General features: G+C 45.0%; 1 protein-coding gene across 2 annotated transcripts in view; it reads right to left on the reverse strand.

Moving 5' to 3' along the window:
• POC1B (POC1 centriolar protein B) overlaps positions 1–16,223 on the reverse strand; it is a 162,685-nt gene extending 146,462 nt beyond the window's left edge. Inside the window, exons 1-5 of one of the 2 annotated variants that reach the window (XM_073557015.1) lie at positions 16,112–16,223; positions 12,605–12,689; positions 6,788–6,959; positions 3,249–3,428; positions 686–793 (exon numbers count right to left, since the gene is read on the reverse strand). In XM_073557015.1, coding sequence (XP_073413116.1) covers positions 686–793; positions 3,249–3,428; positions 6,788–6,959; positions 12,605–12,689; positions 16,112–16,126 — 560 coding nt within the window. In that variant the 5' untranslated portion in view covers positions 16,127–16,223. Of the gene's footprint in view, positions 1–685; positions 794–3,248; positions 3,429–6,787; positions 6,960–12,604; positions 12,690–15,987 lie in introns of both variants that reach the window. The other variant, XM_073557016.1, reaches the window with a different exon arrangement.
• Positions 16,224–16,990: the final 767 nt, after the last annotated feature.

Here is a 16,990-nt window from a genome sequence, read left to right on the forward strand (position 1 = left end):
GTAGAACTCTATGAAATATAAATATATGTGTCTCAATGACATGTGTGTATATATATATATGTGTGTGTATTTTATGTGTCTACAAATATTCTTTCTATTCGATAATAAACAGGTCAGTGTGATTATACAGTATAGTGCACTGAATTGCCGGCTTTTGTTAAAGGACACCGATGCGTATTTCTCGCAAGTCACACATCTGGTCCATGTCTAATCCGCTGTTTTCTCGCCTCCATAGACTTGCATTAGCGTTTTGCGGGCGTAATAGGGTGACAATCGCAGCATGCTGCGATTTTCTCAGCCCGTATCATATGGCCGAGTGAAAAAAAAAAAAAATCGGCTGATGGGAGCTGCCCCATAGATTAACATTGGTCCACGTGCTACGCGATTTTTTTTCTCACATAGCACTCATCCGTATTTCTCGCTAGTGTGACTCCGGACTAAATGAAAAGATCCAGTGGAAGGTCCTCTTAAAGCGTAGCTACCCATAGGGGGCACCAACATGACAGCTTTCTTCCAATTATTCCATGAGGAGGAGAGCTCATTTAATTACGGAGAACAGAGATCTTTAAAGTTTTAGTAACATACAAAAAGCCCCATAAGTTAGAGCTTAGTGGGATCCAAATCAATGCCATAAATTACTGAGATAATGGCTCGTGAGAGCTGCTGGCCTATAATTAATAATTACCCTTTGTAGTCCATGAAGGTGTTAATGCAAACTCTGTTTGTGGTGTCCCAGATTCGCACCGTCTTATCATCACTGCATGAAGCGATTAGTCTTCCATCTGGGGAGAATCTGTAATGAAGAAAGATTAGAGAACCCTAGAGAGGATGCGGATGAGAGAAATTACTTAAATTGTCTAAATAACCAACAAATACGGAAATCAGCGTGAAAGCATTGACACTGAACAGCAGGAAAGCAGCGCTAATACCGTATGGAAGACACAAAGAGGAGGAGGTCACAGCGGAGGACGCCACCGGCCAGTGACGCCATACACAAAGCAAGAATCCATTAGAGATCAGAGGGCTGCGTGATAATGAAAAGCTTAGACTAGTTATCAGAGCGTCACGTGACATGTCCCCAGCCTGCAACCGCCGCCCGCTGGTGGGATTAGGACATTTGTCACGATCACTAGGCTCCGACACCAGGGATCCCACTGATCCTATAAAAGACCCCTGTGTCAGTGCAGTGGTACTGTGCATGCTCAGCCACCACTGCATTCACTTCTATGGGACTGCTCTTATCAGACAAGACTGTGCTGAATGTGTGTTTGCAAGTCGTTTAGATAAGATACTGCTTCCCATCCATCAATCGGCACAATTCGATTTGTCATAACGTCGTTCACACATTTTGAATAAAAAGTAATTTTACAAACATCTGCCCTCCAACATGAAATGGCTTTATCCTGGGAAGAATGGGGAACATTTTATTAGACTGGAGTAAAATGCTATAAACGTATTTGACTTATTTGCAGCTTGTTCCGATTTTCAGAAAAACAACTTGATTCATACATGCAAATTCGGATGCTTGGTGCACCCTTGGTGTGGCCGAGGACCTCAGTGCACCATTCCGCCCCTTTGGTTTTGCATACCTCAGGCTCTCTTCTGATTGACAGTGACGGCATTCCCCATCCAGTGCTCTCGTCAGCTCAAAATCACCCTCTCTCCACTACTCTACTGGTGTAGAGGGGCAACAAGCAACATCAAGAGAACAATCTGTGATCAGAACAATCCCTTTAAGTTGGGGAAAAAGCTCAAGTGCTGGAGACATATTTTTCCAGTGATCGGTGAAGGCACCAGCGTTTATCACATATGGATAGCATATTGTATAATTTTACACACCACTTTTAAAGAGGTTGTCCAGGACCATTAACTTACAGAATTTGGATTCATTCGCAAGTTAACAGCGTTTTAAAGTTATGCGGCCGACGCACTGAATGCCTGGCTACCGGAAGGAAATGAGCTTTATTCCACCTTGGGCCTTCAGTCATAGAGGGGCGGCCAGCATGGCACTGAAAGTCGGCTCAGCAGTGTATCAGAGCAGAGCCGACTTTCAGTCATTGTTGAGTGGTTACAGTCGTTGCTCAGTATGTACTGAGGCCACACCTCTATGACTGAAAGCCGGACTCATTTCCTCCTGGCAGCTGTGCTTTCACTGTGGCAGCAATACTGTTGTAGAACACCATTACGTGCAGATTGTCCCTATATCTGCATAGTTCTCGGGAGCACATGCTCAGGTCCTACAGAAGTGAACAGATTTTGAGCTGCAGGTCTCAACATGGCGTACACTAGGCAATTCCCAGTGCGAACAGGTTATCGCGGAGGTGCCCAGAGTCCGAAAACCACTGCTTCGGTAATTATAACCTGTTCCAGGGATAGGTCAGCATTTTAAATTTCTTGATATTCCGTGTTTAATGCTTGTGAGGTAGCGCTGTCATTCAAGGTTGGGGGACACTCGTTTGGCAGCAAATAAATCACATCCGGTACGGGTTTTTCATAAAACCATATCAGTCCGTGAGGTTTATTATTCAGCATAAACCAAAGGGAGCACCACAAAGTTCACATCAGCATAGCGTCCATTATAGAGGCTATTCAGCCTCAACATTATCTCACCCGTCAGGGTTCCTTATGCGGCTTCACCATCGCATACGTTAGTTCCCTCCAGGGAGCTCTCAGGCACACATCGCCAATGCTCACACAGCCGCTCCACAGGCTGTTAGCCAGGAGATCCTTCTCCTCACGGGACCTTCCAAACTGGACCAATCAGGTCCCAGCATTCACTCCTGTGACCTACCCTGGCCACCATATATAGTCCGTAGCCACGCCCACCGGGTCACATGGCTATGACCTCATCACAGGTCCTTCACATGCTCACATATCCTTTTACTATAGACGTTTTCAGACACACCCCTGGGTGGATTTGTAGGTAACCAGAACCCGCCCATCTCTCTAGTTACCTGAAGACTTCTCCCTTACACTTAGAAACTACACCTCAGCAATGATATTGCTGATCACACATACACAAGTCTCCATCTCAAAGCCACCCACTTTGAGATACATAACTATCCTTCAGGATTCTGCCACTCATCCGATCTCTTGGGACATCCACACAGTGCCCCCTAGTGGACACAGTGGTCATTACACCACATGCTGAAGACTTTGCATTTGGGCCAAGAAAAGACAAAGATTTAGATTTCTTTGCTGACAGAATTTGAACAGGCCGAATCTTGAGACACTGCGTAACTACATACCTTGCACATCGAACCCAATTTGTATGCTGGGTAAGTGAGAAAAGAAACCGCTGATGATGGACGCTCCACGCTTTTATGGACTTGTCATCAGATGCAGTGATAATCCAGTGGCCGTCATTTGAAAAGTCAACACTTCGCACTGCAGCGGTGTGCGCTTTAAATATGGTTGACTCCCCTTTGCTGAAATAATAAAATTAAACCTAAATATACAAACACATGCAAACATGCTGACATTGCTTAGAACATAATTGTACTTTTTCATAAAACCTGTATAATAGCATGGACTTACTACTCTCTTCCTCCCTAATAAAAATAATTTTATTTCTGTAGCGCCATCATACTCCGCAGCACTTTACATGTCAGAGGGGACTTGTACAGACAATAAAGACATTAAATAGTAACACAGGACATACCAAGAGACCGGAGGGCCCTGCTCACAAGCTATAATCCATAAAGAAATAGGGGAGACACAGAAGGTAAATGGTAAAAACTGCTTATATTGTACGGTCCAGACATCATAAATCGGGTGTTCACATAACTCTGCATGAACCGGTCACCAGCCGGTATGTGTACAGTACAGACACAGAGGGCTATCAAGTGTCTGGATGCTGTGTCCTGATTTTGAAGAAAATTTTGTATCGGCAAAACGAAGATAACTACTGAAGTAATAGGCCAGTCTAAGGAAATGCGATTTTAGGCCACGCTTAAAACTGTGGGCATTGGGAATTAATTGAATTGTCCTGGCTAGTGTATTCCAGAGAATTAGAGCAGCACGCGAGAAATCCTGGAGATGGAGATTCAGATTATGGAGGACGTTGATCTTAGGTCATTAGCAGAACGGAAGGCATGGGTAGGGTGGTAGACGGAGATGAAGGAGGAGATGTAAGGTGGTGCTAAAGCATGGAGAGCTTTGTGGGCGAGAGTGAGAAGTTTTGCATTGCACTCTGTAGTAGATGGGCAACCTGTGCAATGACTGGAACAGAGTAGAGGCATCAGTGTAGTGGTTGGAAAGGAAAATGGTCCGAACAATGCGTATAATTGGTTGTCATAGAGATGGTACTGAAAACCGAATCTACGGAAGGTTTGTCTAATGGGGCAGTGTATAAGGAGAAGAGAAGGGGACCTAGGACTGATCCTCGAAGAACCCCGACAATAAGGGGGAGAGGAGAGGAAGAGGAACCATCAAAATATACAGTGAAGCAGTTGTCAGAGAAGTAGGAGGAGAACTGGAAGAGAGCAGTATCTTAGGCCGAGACGTGGAACATAGTGAGGAGGAGCTGGTGATCCAGAGTGCCAAATGCTGCAGATACAGTAGATCCAGGAGAATCAGCAGCGAGTGGTGACCATCAGATTTATCTGTTAGATCATAAGAGACTTTAGCGAAAGCAGTTTCAGTAGAGTGTAACGAGTGGAAACCAGATTGTAAAGGGTCAAGAAGATTGATCTGAAAGATAGCAGATTAGATGGGAGTGAATCAAGTGTTCCAGGAGTTTAGAGAAGAAGTGAAGATTAGAGACAGGTCTGTAGTCTGTAAGTTGTATATTTTAAGCATAAACTTATAATTGATGAAATGTTCGGTCAGATTGGATTTTCTACACAAATTTTCAGCGCACCTGGATCACCACTGGAGAAAACATGTTTGCAGCATGTGGCAGGGTTGTCACCATCTGTGCAGAGGTATGAGGTGCAGCTTCATCCAGAGCACTCTGCAATGTATCATTATAATGTTTCAGTGCAAAGTCAGGACATGAGAGTGAGAAGACTGGGGACAATGAGGACTACAAATTCTTCATAAGATTTCACAATTTGAAACGACTTCTGGTGCATATGCCAGTGTAATATGTCCAGGGACTGTCCCAATCTCATACTCTTTAACTTGTCATCCATTCTTTTGGAGTAGGTTGCTCCCCCTTATCAGCATTCTGCCAGCACTATAAGAGTTGGAACTTCCTTTCCCTTGCTTCCCAACAAACACTTCTCCTGCACTGTCCAATGATATACCTGCCCTGTACTAAAGGCCGGCCCCTCAGTTATTTCTGTATAAAGTTTGACAGACAGGAGAGCAGGAGCAGAGAGACAAGGACCCACCTCCTGTAATCTGTCTCCACTGCTACAGACACATTACGCGTACATGTGATAATAGGCAATGGGCAGCAGGTCAGAAACATGGGAGAGACTTAGTAAAATGCACTTTGGAAACATATATTTGGAGGCAAAACATAATTTTTGAATAAGATGATTTGAAAATTGCATATTCATTACATTATCTTTCAATTAATATCAATTTTGCTGAAAGCACAGTGACCATTTCACAAAGGAGACAGGGAGGAGCAAAGGGATGGACAAAGAATTGAAACTTGTACAGTGTTTTTTTATTTAATGTAAGTTCCATCCTCTAGAAAACTTAAAGGAGCTTTCCCACAAAACAAAATACATTTTAAGTATCAGATCTTGAAATAAAAATAAGTTGCTCCCTGATGAAGCTTCAGGTGTATACTGATACTCTCTTTCACTTCCTCCCCTGCCCAGGAGCTGTAGTATGATCAGACCCTGCACAGTCAGACACGGCCATTACACAGTACACAGCAGGGGCACATTTATAAGATTATCTCAGCACAGGGATATTTTTTTTAACACATCCAATTGTGGAACTTATTTTTATTATACTACCGACACAATGAAAATGAGTGCAAAAAGTCTCATAAAATCAACATCCTTAATAAATAGAAAGATAAAAATTAATAACATGCAAAGAAAAAGTCATAATATACCTAAAATTTGGTCCAGTACACACCTAATGTATGAGATAGTGCCTGGTAACTAAATAGATGTGAATACAGGTGTGGAAATATAATGAAATCCCTAGTCTTAAAGGCTAAATGCCAAAACAGCCCATAGACAGAATGGGGTCACAGCTGATGCTTCTTGTGAGGTAAAACATTTCACTGTCCGTTTTTAAACAATATTTTTCCTCATGGAAAGAATCCGCTGTGATGTCCTGTCTGTATATCTTTTGCATCCTCCCCTGCCCAGGAGCTGTGGTATGATTAGACCATGTTCCTGCACGGTCAGGCACGGCCATTACTCAGTACACAGCAGGAGCACATTTATAAGATTATCTCAGCACAGGGACATTTTTTTTTTAAACATACTCAATCTTGGAAATTATTATTCCAACATCTGTTGATTAAAATCAACTTTAAAATTAAATGTGTTCGTGGGAAAACCCCTTTAAGGTAACATTATTGCATTACCAAATTTACCCTAAAAATTCTATTTACAGCTCTTGAATGGCAAACCTATAAAATTGTAAGTAAAGCTAAATAAAACCATTGGAAGAATTCTCAGATTTCTTCCCATAGGTATAATGGAAGAGCCATTACAATTAGACTGGAAAAGTACTTATGAACTGTGTGATATAGTATAGCAGAGTATACAAGCCCAGTGAATATATTACTACAATAACAGAAAAGTTAAAAAAAAAAAAAAAAAAAAAAACACAAAATACCATTTATTCTGCATTTCTATCCAAGACTTACATGTTAGGGGTCCAGAGTCTAACTGTCCTGTCCTTAGCAGCAGACGCCAGCACATGTCCAGTAGGAGAAAACTGAACACTGGTCACAACCTCTCGGTGCCCTATAAATCGGAAAGCCCGCGACTGAGGCTTGAAATTCCAGACCATGACACATGCATCTGCAGCGGAGGACGCTGGAAATATATGGAAGTATGGCATGAGAAAACAAGTCTTTATATTGTACAAATTCAAGATAAAAAAAAATCTTATTTTCAAGAGGAATATAGCCATGTCTAAGGGCTACATGGTGAGATATGTCTAAGCAAGTCATAGATCACATGGATGCCTCCAGAAACGGCCAAGTTTTATGGGCAAAACAGGTGCCCGATCTTTTTCCTTTTATTTTTCAGGATATAATAAAATGGTCACAGTCGTTTAAGCAAACTCAGCATAAATCATTAATACAAGCGGCTTTAAGAAACTCTAATGTATCTTCGCAGAGAAAGATGAGTCTATCTCTACTTAATAGCCATTTCTTCTTTGACCCCACTGCCTTCTAAACAGCTTAAAATCAGTCTTGGTCAAAAAGATGGACTGCAAGCTCACTGAAGTATCAGGTTACAGTCCTATTAGACGTCATGAAGAGAAGACGTGGAAGAGCGAGAAGCAGAAAGAAGCACTGAGACTGGCAGAAAAACAGATCACACTGAAGCTTCTAGCAGGTGAGCAGTGTCTGCAGCTACACTGCTCAGTACTGCTGTTCTCCAAGCTGCTGCCTCTGTGTTATAGAAAAAGAAAAACAGGAATCCATATCTCTCTGCGAGTGCTGTGTATGGGAGACATCATCGCAGAAAGTCTCATCCCCTAGCTCAAAGACAACTGAATACTGGAGAGGAGCCTGCAAAAGGGAAACTGGTGAAAAATGCAGACAAGTCATAATATGCCAGAAGTTGCGTTATCCTTCATATAAACAGCTTGAAATGACTGCTAAATTATATGCCATCTTGTACGACAACCCAGACTTTTGCTAGTTGTCGGTCAAAGCTGTGTGCATTTTTTAAAGAATAATAAAATTCATATCTAAAAAATTACTTCTATGTAATATAGACTCACTGGAAACACAAGTGGTTGTTAGGCCGGTTTCACATTTGCGCTTTATAGCGCAGCGACGGCCTGCGCACGGCTGCCGCTAAGCCCCACCCCCTGCCGGCTCCCTGCCCACCCCATTCGGTCATTGGTGCCTACTAGCGCACACGGCCGCCGCTAAGCCCTGCTCCCTGCCCGCCCCTTCCGGTCATCGCCGCCTACTAGCGCACATGGGCGCTTGTGATCTGCGCACCCTATCTTTAGCATAGGGTGCGCAGATCGTGCGCTGGCCATGCGCTAGTAGGATTTTAGTGTGCGCTGCGCACTTTTGAAGGTGCGCCGTGCGCGCCGAAATGCAACATGCTGCGTTCGGCACACACGGGCGCACCTTCAAAAGTGCGCAGCGCACGGCAAAATCCTGCTAGCGCACAGCCATCGCACGATTTGCGCACCCTATGCTAAAGATAGGGTGCGCAGATCACAAGCGTCCATGTGCACTAGTAGGCGGCGATGACCGGTAGGGGAGGGCAGGGAGCGGGGCTTAGCGGCGGCCGTGCGCAGGCCGTCGCTGCGCTATAAAGCGCAAATGTGAAACCGGCCTTACCCACATGTATTTATATAACACAATTTTCATGTGTTTAAAAGAAGCTTCACCAGAAAAAAATAACAGGGACCCCTAACTATCATCGCAACAGGGTTCATCCCGTGTGAATGGAGCCCCAGTTTAGAATGCATTCTACTTAAAATAAATGGTACTGACGGAAAGACCTGAGCATTGTACTTGTGAGATGGGGCCTTGTGGAATCAGTCACTTAAAAATATAACTATTATAAGTGACGATTCTGGGAACACTCCCCTTTAACCCCTTTGTGACGGAGCCCTTTTTCATTTTTGCGTTTCTGTTTTTCGCTCCCCTTCTTCCCAGAGCCATCGTTTCTTTAGTCAGAGTTTGACAGCGGCATTTAACGGGTTAATAGCGGCGGATAGATCGCGATTCCACCCGCGGCTGTTGCAGGCACATGTCAGCTGTTCAAAACAGCTGACATGTTCTGGGAAAGATGTGGGCTCTGCACCGGAGGCCACATCAAAGTCCGACATCGGCGTACTATTACGCCTGATGTCGGAAAGGGAGAGAATCCTGCGAGTAACAACCCCCAAGAAAATATTATAAAAAAATAGTACTAAATAAAAAAAAAAAATCTATGTATTTGAAACAGTATGGCGGATTTTAAAAAAAATAAAACAGAACACAGGCCATTTTCAACCTGGTGACAGTTGTGCTTTGTGGGGACAATCTGCAATAACTATAAAAGAACACAAACTGTTAGAAAATGGCAGAAAATGTGTTAAAAACAATTAAGCGAGAAGTCAGTTTTCCTCCTGCACAATATTAAAGGTCACAAGCATTAAAGATGGCTAAAGATCCGTTTATCCGAATATCATTCCATTTATAAAGTGCTACCATATTCCAAAGCACAACTCACGGTGAATATAAATACGGTGCACCCAATCAGGATGGTCCAACTCGCTGGGGTCCAACATCCAGCACCACCCCCGATCAGCCGTTTGCCTAAGTAGATGCTGGATGGAAACACTTTACAAAGGGAGCTGATGAGCACAGAAACATTCAAGATGTAGGTGCTGCAGCCGGCTACTGTAGCAGTATCAAGCCACTACTCATTGAATGGCGCTGCAGTCAGCAGCTCACTCAAAGGGTTTACATAAGGCTTGAGCAAATAACAGCTGATCAAGGCGATGCACCAGCGATCCTGACCGCGTCATACCGTTGGTCGGGATCAACGGTATGACGCGGTCAGGATCGCTGGTGCATCGCTAGGTGGTCACTAGTGAGCTGCCACACAGGCAGATCTCACCAGCGACATCGCTGGGGACGGGGATCGCTACTTACCTGTCAGACGAGGCGATCCTGACGTCCTCCCGCCCGCGTCCACGCGTCGCTCATCTCTCCACAGGAAGCGCCGCAGGAAGTGGCATACGAGGAATGATCCAGGAGCTTCTCGCGCGACCAGCGATAACCAGCGGGGGAGCCGGTCGGAGGTAAGTATCACATGCAGCGATATCTCTAGCAATATCGCTGCAACGTCACAAAATCGGTGACTTTACAGCGATATTGCTAGCGATATCGCAGTGTGTAACTGGGGCTTTACTGATCTGCGATGACTTAGTCTGCAAGTAGTTCATCAATACCTATGACCAGACAACTCCTTTAAGAGTGCATGTAATTTTCAGAATAAGCAGTCATGGAATAACACTTTTTCTTCCCATTATATGACTTGTATCCTGCAAGGTTCACCAGATTTCCCATCTGTGGGCTCTCTCTAATATTCAGTTTTTTCTGAGCTAGTGGGAGGAGAATAGTTACTATGTCTCCTACACAGCACTCACAGTGATGGATTTCTTCTCTTCATCACGTATACACAAGAAGCAAGGTGGAGGACATTATAGAAAAGTACTGAGCTGTGTGGCTGTGATTCAAGCACTGAATGGGATGAAACAGTTGCTTGTAGCTGCAGCTTAAATTGCTTGTCTCTCAGTATGCTGGGTGCTTCTCACGCCTCCTCCATCCTCTCCATTGATTATAATGGGTGGTGTAACCTGAAATTTCACTACGCCGCCATTCTATATTGAATGATACATTGAGGAGACATTGGGAGCATTGAGAAGAAGTTATTGCGATAACCGATGAACCATTTATCACTTATAAGAATGTATTTTTCAGTGCTCACTACTGCTAAGCTTTATTATCAAACAGATAACTAGAATTGCTGACAAAGATGTAAACTTACCTTAAAAGGTTTCCTAAAGTTCTTAAACAATAAGAATTGCAAAGTGCTTGTAAAAATAAGAAACTCTGCAGTTTACCTCCCACTAACCCCTTTCTGACAGCTGACTTACTATCCCGTCCATGTGTCCTGGGACTTACTGCCCATGGACGGGATAGTATGTCATGGTCGATCAGCCACGCTCACAGGGGATGTGCAGCCGATCGCGGCCGAGTGTCAACGGATTCTCACAGCTGACACCCGGCACTAAGCGGTCACAGACCGCTCCCAGCACTTTATCCCCCGAAACACTGTGATCAAACATGATCACAGCATTCCGGAGCCGAAACAGGGGCTAACAGCCCCTCTGCCTTTAGATTGGAGACCCCGTGGCGTGCTATCGTAACCCGAAGTCCCCATGACGACATCCGGGTCTCCAGAGTTGAGAGACTTCTTGTCATGCGCAGTGCATGATCAGGAAGTCTCTTAGTGTCAATGCACTGAGTGCAGCGCTGACAGCTTCTATATCATGCAGATGCTGCTTCATCTGCATGCCATATAAGCGATCAGCCTGCAAAAAATGATTGTCCCATATTAGGACTAAGTGTAAAATTTAGAATTAAATTAAAAAATTAAATAATTGTAAAAATATTTTAAAAAAAACAATATTTATTCTAACAATAAATAAATATTTGAATAAAAAATCTAAACAATAAAAGTACACATATTTAGTATTGCCGCGTCTGTAACGACACGACCTATAAAACTTTCCCATTATTTAACCCCTTTAGAGGACACCATAAAAAACCAAGGCAAAAAAACAATGCTTTATCATCATACCGCAGAACAAAAAGTGGAATAACACAGATATAAATAAACATGGTACCGCTGAAAACATCATCTTGTCCCGCAAAAAAACAAGCTGTCACACAGTGTCATCAGCGAAAAAATAAAAAAGTTATAGCTCTCAGAATAAAGCGATGCAAAAATAAGTATTTTGTATATTAAATAATAAAAAATCAAGAATAAAATTGCACCTGCGCTGACTGACTATATCCTGCAATGACCACCTAAGTAGGTCATGAATGATTGCTGTACTTACTTCCTGTGTACTGTGGGGCTGCAGATGAATCCAGCATGTGCCATGTGTAAAAATGGCTGTACCCCGATGGAAACCAGAGACGCAACACCAAGGAGGCGTCCCTCCTGTAGACGGTGGTGTGGGAGCGTCCCTTCAGCTGTCAGCCGCTGGACACGCTGAAAAAGATGGCGGCGCGCTCCGGCCGAGAGGCGCCGCCGGCGTGCAGCGGCAAGGAGGAAGAAGAACCAGGTGACGTCACCGGGAAAAAAGGGAAGGGGGCGCGTGCAGGCCAAACTAGAAGCCAACGCGTTTCTAAGGTCTGCGGACCTTCTTCATCAGGGCCCTGATGAAAATTGTGCTGATGTAAAGTAAACATGTGGGAAATGTTACTTATTAAGTATTTTGTATGACCTATCTTTGTGATTTAAGGGCATAAAAATTCAAAGTTGAATAATTGCAAAATTTTCAAAATTTTCGCCAAATTTCCATTTTTTTCAAAAATAAACGCAAGTCATATCAAAGAAATTTTACCACAATCATGAAGTACAATATGTCACGAGTAAACTATGTCAGAATCACCAGGAATAAAATTCTTTATATTTTCAAGAATGGAAGGGTTTTTAATTTTAGAGTTAATAACTTTTTGGTAAAAGGCTAAGAATGGGCATAAAAAAGTAATACTTACCTTCTCTGATTGGCTGCTGCAGCTCTGTAGCCTCAGTATTGTACGTAAAGACCGATAAGAAAGTGAGCAACCTCAGAATGGGAGATCGGGGAGAGCTTTTTAGCGCTTTCTTTGTTTTAGATTTTTTCTCCAACTTTGAGAAAAAATTGCTTACCCATCAGACAAAAACTTGCCGGAAACAAAAACAATTTATGAGATAATTACCAAGTTGTTTATTGTCCGGACTGAAGTCAACACAAGTGATGGCATCTTTATGACCTTTGAAGTGGCGCTTCAGGACCGGATCTTCCTGTTCAAACAAAATTCCCTCATCAATCAATTATATCAATCATGGATTTAGCAAGAAAACATACTGTGGGGCTCAACAAAGGAAAGTTTCACTCTCAGTGCTGAAAATCAACATTCTGATAGTAGTATGGTGGGTCTGCTTTGTTAGATCACCTCGTTCATAATAAAAAAATCTAACATATAATAAGGTGACATCCCACAGATCCTCTCTACATACAACACACAGGTGACATCCCACAGATCCTCTCTACATACAACACACAGGTGACATCCCACAGATCCTCTCTACATACAACACACAGGTGACATCCCTCAGATCCGCTCTACATACAACACACAGGTGACATCCCACAGATCCTCTCTACATACAACACACAGGTGGCATCCCACAGATCCTCTCTACATACAACACACAGGTGACAACCCTCAGATCCGCTCTACATACAACACACAGGTGACATCCCACAGATCCGCTCTACATACAACACACAGGTGACATCCCACAGATCCGCTCTACATACAACACACAGGTGACATCCCACAGATCCGCTCTACATACAACACACAGGTGACATCCCACAGATCCGCTCTACATACAACACACAGGTGACATCCCACAGATCCTCTCTACATACAACACACAGGTGACATCCCACAGATCCGCTCTACATACAACACACAGGTGACATCCCACAGATCCTCTCTACATACAACACACAGGTGACATCCCACAGATCCTCTCTACATACAACACACAGGTGACATCCCACAGATCCTCTCTACATACAACACACAGGTGACATCCCACAGATCCGCTCTACATACAACACACAGGTGACATCCCACAGATCCTCTCTACATACAACACACAGGTGACATCCCACAGATCCGCTCTACATACAACACACAGGTGACATCCCACAGATCCGCTCTACATACAACACACAGGTGACATCCCACAGATCCGCTCTACATACAACACACAGGTGACATCCCACAGATTCTCTCTACATACAACACACAGGTGACATCCCACAGATCCGCTCTACATACAACACACAGGTGACATCCCACAGATCCTCTCTACATACAACACACAGGTGACATCCCACAGATCCTCTCTACATACAACACACAGGTGACATCCCACAGATCCTCTCTACATACAACACACAGGTGACATCCCACAGATCCTCTCTACATACAACACACAGGTGACATCCCACAGATCCGCTCTACATACAACACACAGGTGACATCCCACAGATCCTCTCTACATACAACACACAGGTGACATCCCACAGATCCGCTCTACATACAACACACAGGTGACATCCCACAGATCCGCTCTACATACAACACACAGGTGACATCCCACAGATCCGCTCTACATACAACACACAGGTGACATCCCACAGATTCTCTCTACATACAACACACAGGTGACATCCCACAGATCCGCTCTACATACAACACACAGGTGACATCCCACAGATCCGCTCTACATACAACACACAGGTGACATCCCGCAGATCCTCTCTACATACAACACACAGGTGACATCCCGCAGATCCTCTCTACATACAACACACAGGTGACATCCCGCAGATCCTCTCTACATACAACACACAGGTGACATCCCACAGATCCGCTCTACATACAACACACAGGTGACATCCCACAGATCCTCTCTACATACAACACACAGGTGACATCCCACAGATCCTCTCTACATACAACACACAGGTGACATCCCACAGATCCTCTCTACATACAACACACAGGTGACATCCCACAGATCCGCTCTACATACAACACACAGGTGACATCCCACAGATCCGCTCTACATACAACACACAGGTGACATCCCACAGATCCGCTCTACATACAACACACAGGTGACATCCCACAGATTCTCTCTACATACAACACACAGGTGACATCCCACAGATCCTCTCTACATACAACACACAGGTGACATCCCACAGATCCGCTCTACATACAACACACAGGTGACATCCCGCAGATCCTCTCTACATACAACACACAGGTGACATCCCGCAGATCCTCTCTACATACAACACACAGGTGACATCCCACAGATCCGCTCTACATACAACACACAGGTGACATCCCACAGATCAGCTCTACATACAACACACAGGTGACATCCCGCAGATCCTCTCTACATACAACACACAGGTGACATCCCACAGATCCGCTCTACATACAACACACAGGTGACATCCCACAGATCCGCTCTACATACAACACACAGGTGACATCCCACAGATCCGCTCTACATACAACACACAGGTGACATCCCACAGATCCGCTCTACATACAACACACAGGTGACATCCCGCAGATCCTCTCTACATACAACACACAGGTGACATCCCGCAGATCCTCTCTACATACAACACACAGGTGACATCCCACAGATCCGCTCTACATACAACACACAGGTGACATCCCGCAGATCCTCTCTACATACAACACACAGGTGACATCCCGCAGATCCTCTCTACATACAACACACAGGTGACATCCCACAGATCCGCTCTACATACAACACACAGGTGACATCCCACAGATCCGCTCTACATACAACACACAGGTGACATCCCACAGATCCGCTCTACATACAACACACAGGTGACATCCCGCAGATCCTCTCTACATACAACACACAGGTGACATCCCACAGATCCGCTCTACATACAACACACAGGTGACATCCCGCAGATCCGCTCTACATACAACACACAGGTGACATCCCACAGATCCGCTCTACATACAACACACAGGTGACATCCCACAGATCCTCTCTACATACAACACACAGGTGACATCCCACAGATCCGCTCTACATACAACACACAGGTGACATCCCACAGATCAGCTCTACATACAACACACAGGTGACATCCCACAGATCCGCTCTACATACAACACACAGGTGACATCCCACAGATCCGCTCTACATACAACACACAGGTGACATCCCACAGATTCTCTCTACATACAACACACAGGTGACATCCCACAGATCCGCTCTACATACAACACACAGGTGACATCCCACAGATCCGCTCTACATACAACACACAGGTGACATCCCACAGATCCTCTCTACATACAACACACAGGTGACATCCCTCAGATCCGCTCTACATACAACACACAGGTGACATCCCACAGATCCGCTCTACATACAACACACAGGTGACATCCCACAGATCTGCTCTACATATGATTCATGCAGATATCTGCGCTACTTATAAATAACCCCTTACTGCCCGATCTCCAGCACATTCCTAGCCAGTGTTACACTAGGGGTCCTGCCAGGACACATCCCTCTGATGCTGCAGTTAGGACAGGAAGCGGTGACTACAAAGTGCAGCTCTGCCAGGATCTCACCAGCACCGACGCCATGGAGTGCAGGACATTCAAAGCGACCAATCACTAGGATTGGTCTCAGTCATGTGATGAGCGCTTCGTGACGTCACCGGACTTGTTGCTGATTACTCGCTGCTCTGCTGGGAGGGGCGGCCGTGTGTGGTGTAGTAACTAGGAAGCGTCCACGGTGTTGTGTCACAGTGGGGGCAGGGCGTTCCTGTCACGGTGATAGTGTGTATGGCAGGGGGCAGCGTTATAGTAACGGGAGGGGGAGCCGTCCATGTTCGGTTCCGGACCACTTATACGTGTGTGCAATGGGCGGAACAGGGATCATCCCAGTCGGGCGCCGACAGCAGTAGTCTGCCAGAACAGAGTGGGGCAGGGCTAAGAGCCGGGAGGGCGAGACCCCATCTAGGTTTCTGGAGTGACAGGGGGCCGAGTCATTAATGGATTGTGCCCCTAGTGTGGATGACACCATTGCCAAAGTGTACTTGTCACTAAGAGGCACCACGCATCTTACACCCGCCTGTGGCTCCGCCAGAGATGGGACTGGGGTGCACACCAGCCAGAATGCGCACATTTACCTTGCCCGGTTCCACCCACTAGGCCTGGAGTGGTGTGAGAATGCCAGAAGTCAGGACGTTGTGTTTTTACAGCAGAATTCTGGGAATTCACCTAGCAAGCTGTATGGGGTAGGATCAGTACAGCTGAGTTTACCTGTGTCAAATTGCAACTCCTTCTATCATCTCTGCTCTGACAGCACAATCACCTCGGCTGTACTGCCTCTCCTCCCACGCTGCAGATATAGCTATCAGAGTTCGACGTTTTCAGAATCACACTCATGTCTGCTGTGCTCAAGGTTTAGCTCACTGTCGTGCCATTACATGATGCCATGAGCAC

Source organism: Dendrobates tinctorius, unplaced genomic scaffold (genome assembly GCF_039654945.1).
Source record: "Dendrobates tinctorius isolate UK_male_01 unplaced genomic scaffold, ASM3965494v1 ptg000241l, whole genome shotgun sequence".
Lineage (NCBI taxonomy): Eukaryota > Metazoa > Chordata > Amphibia > Anura > Dendrobatidae > Dendrobates > Dendrobates tinctorius.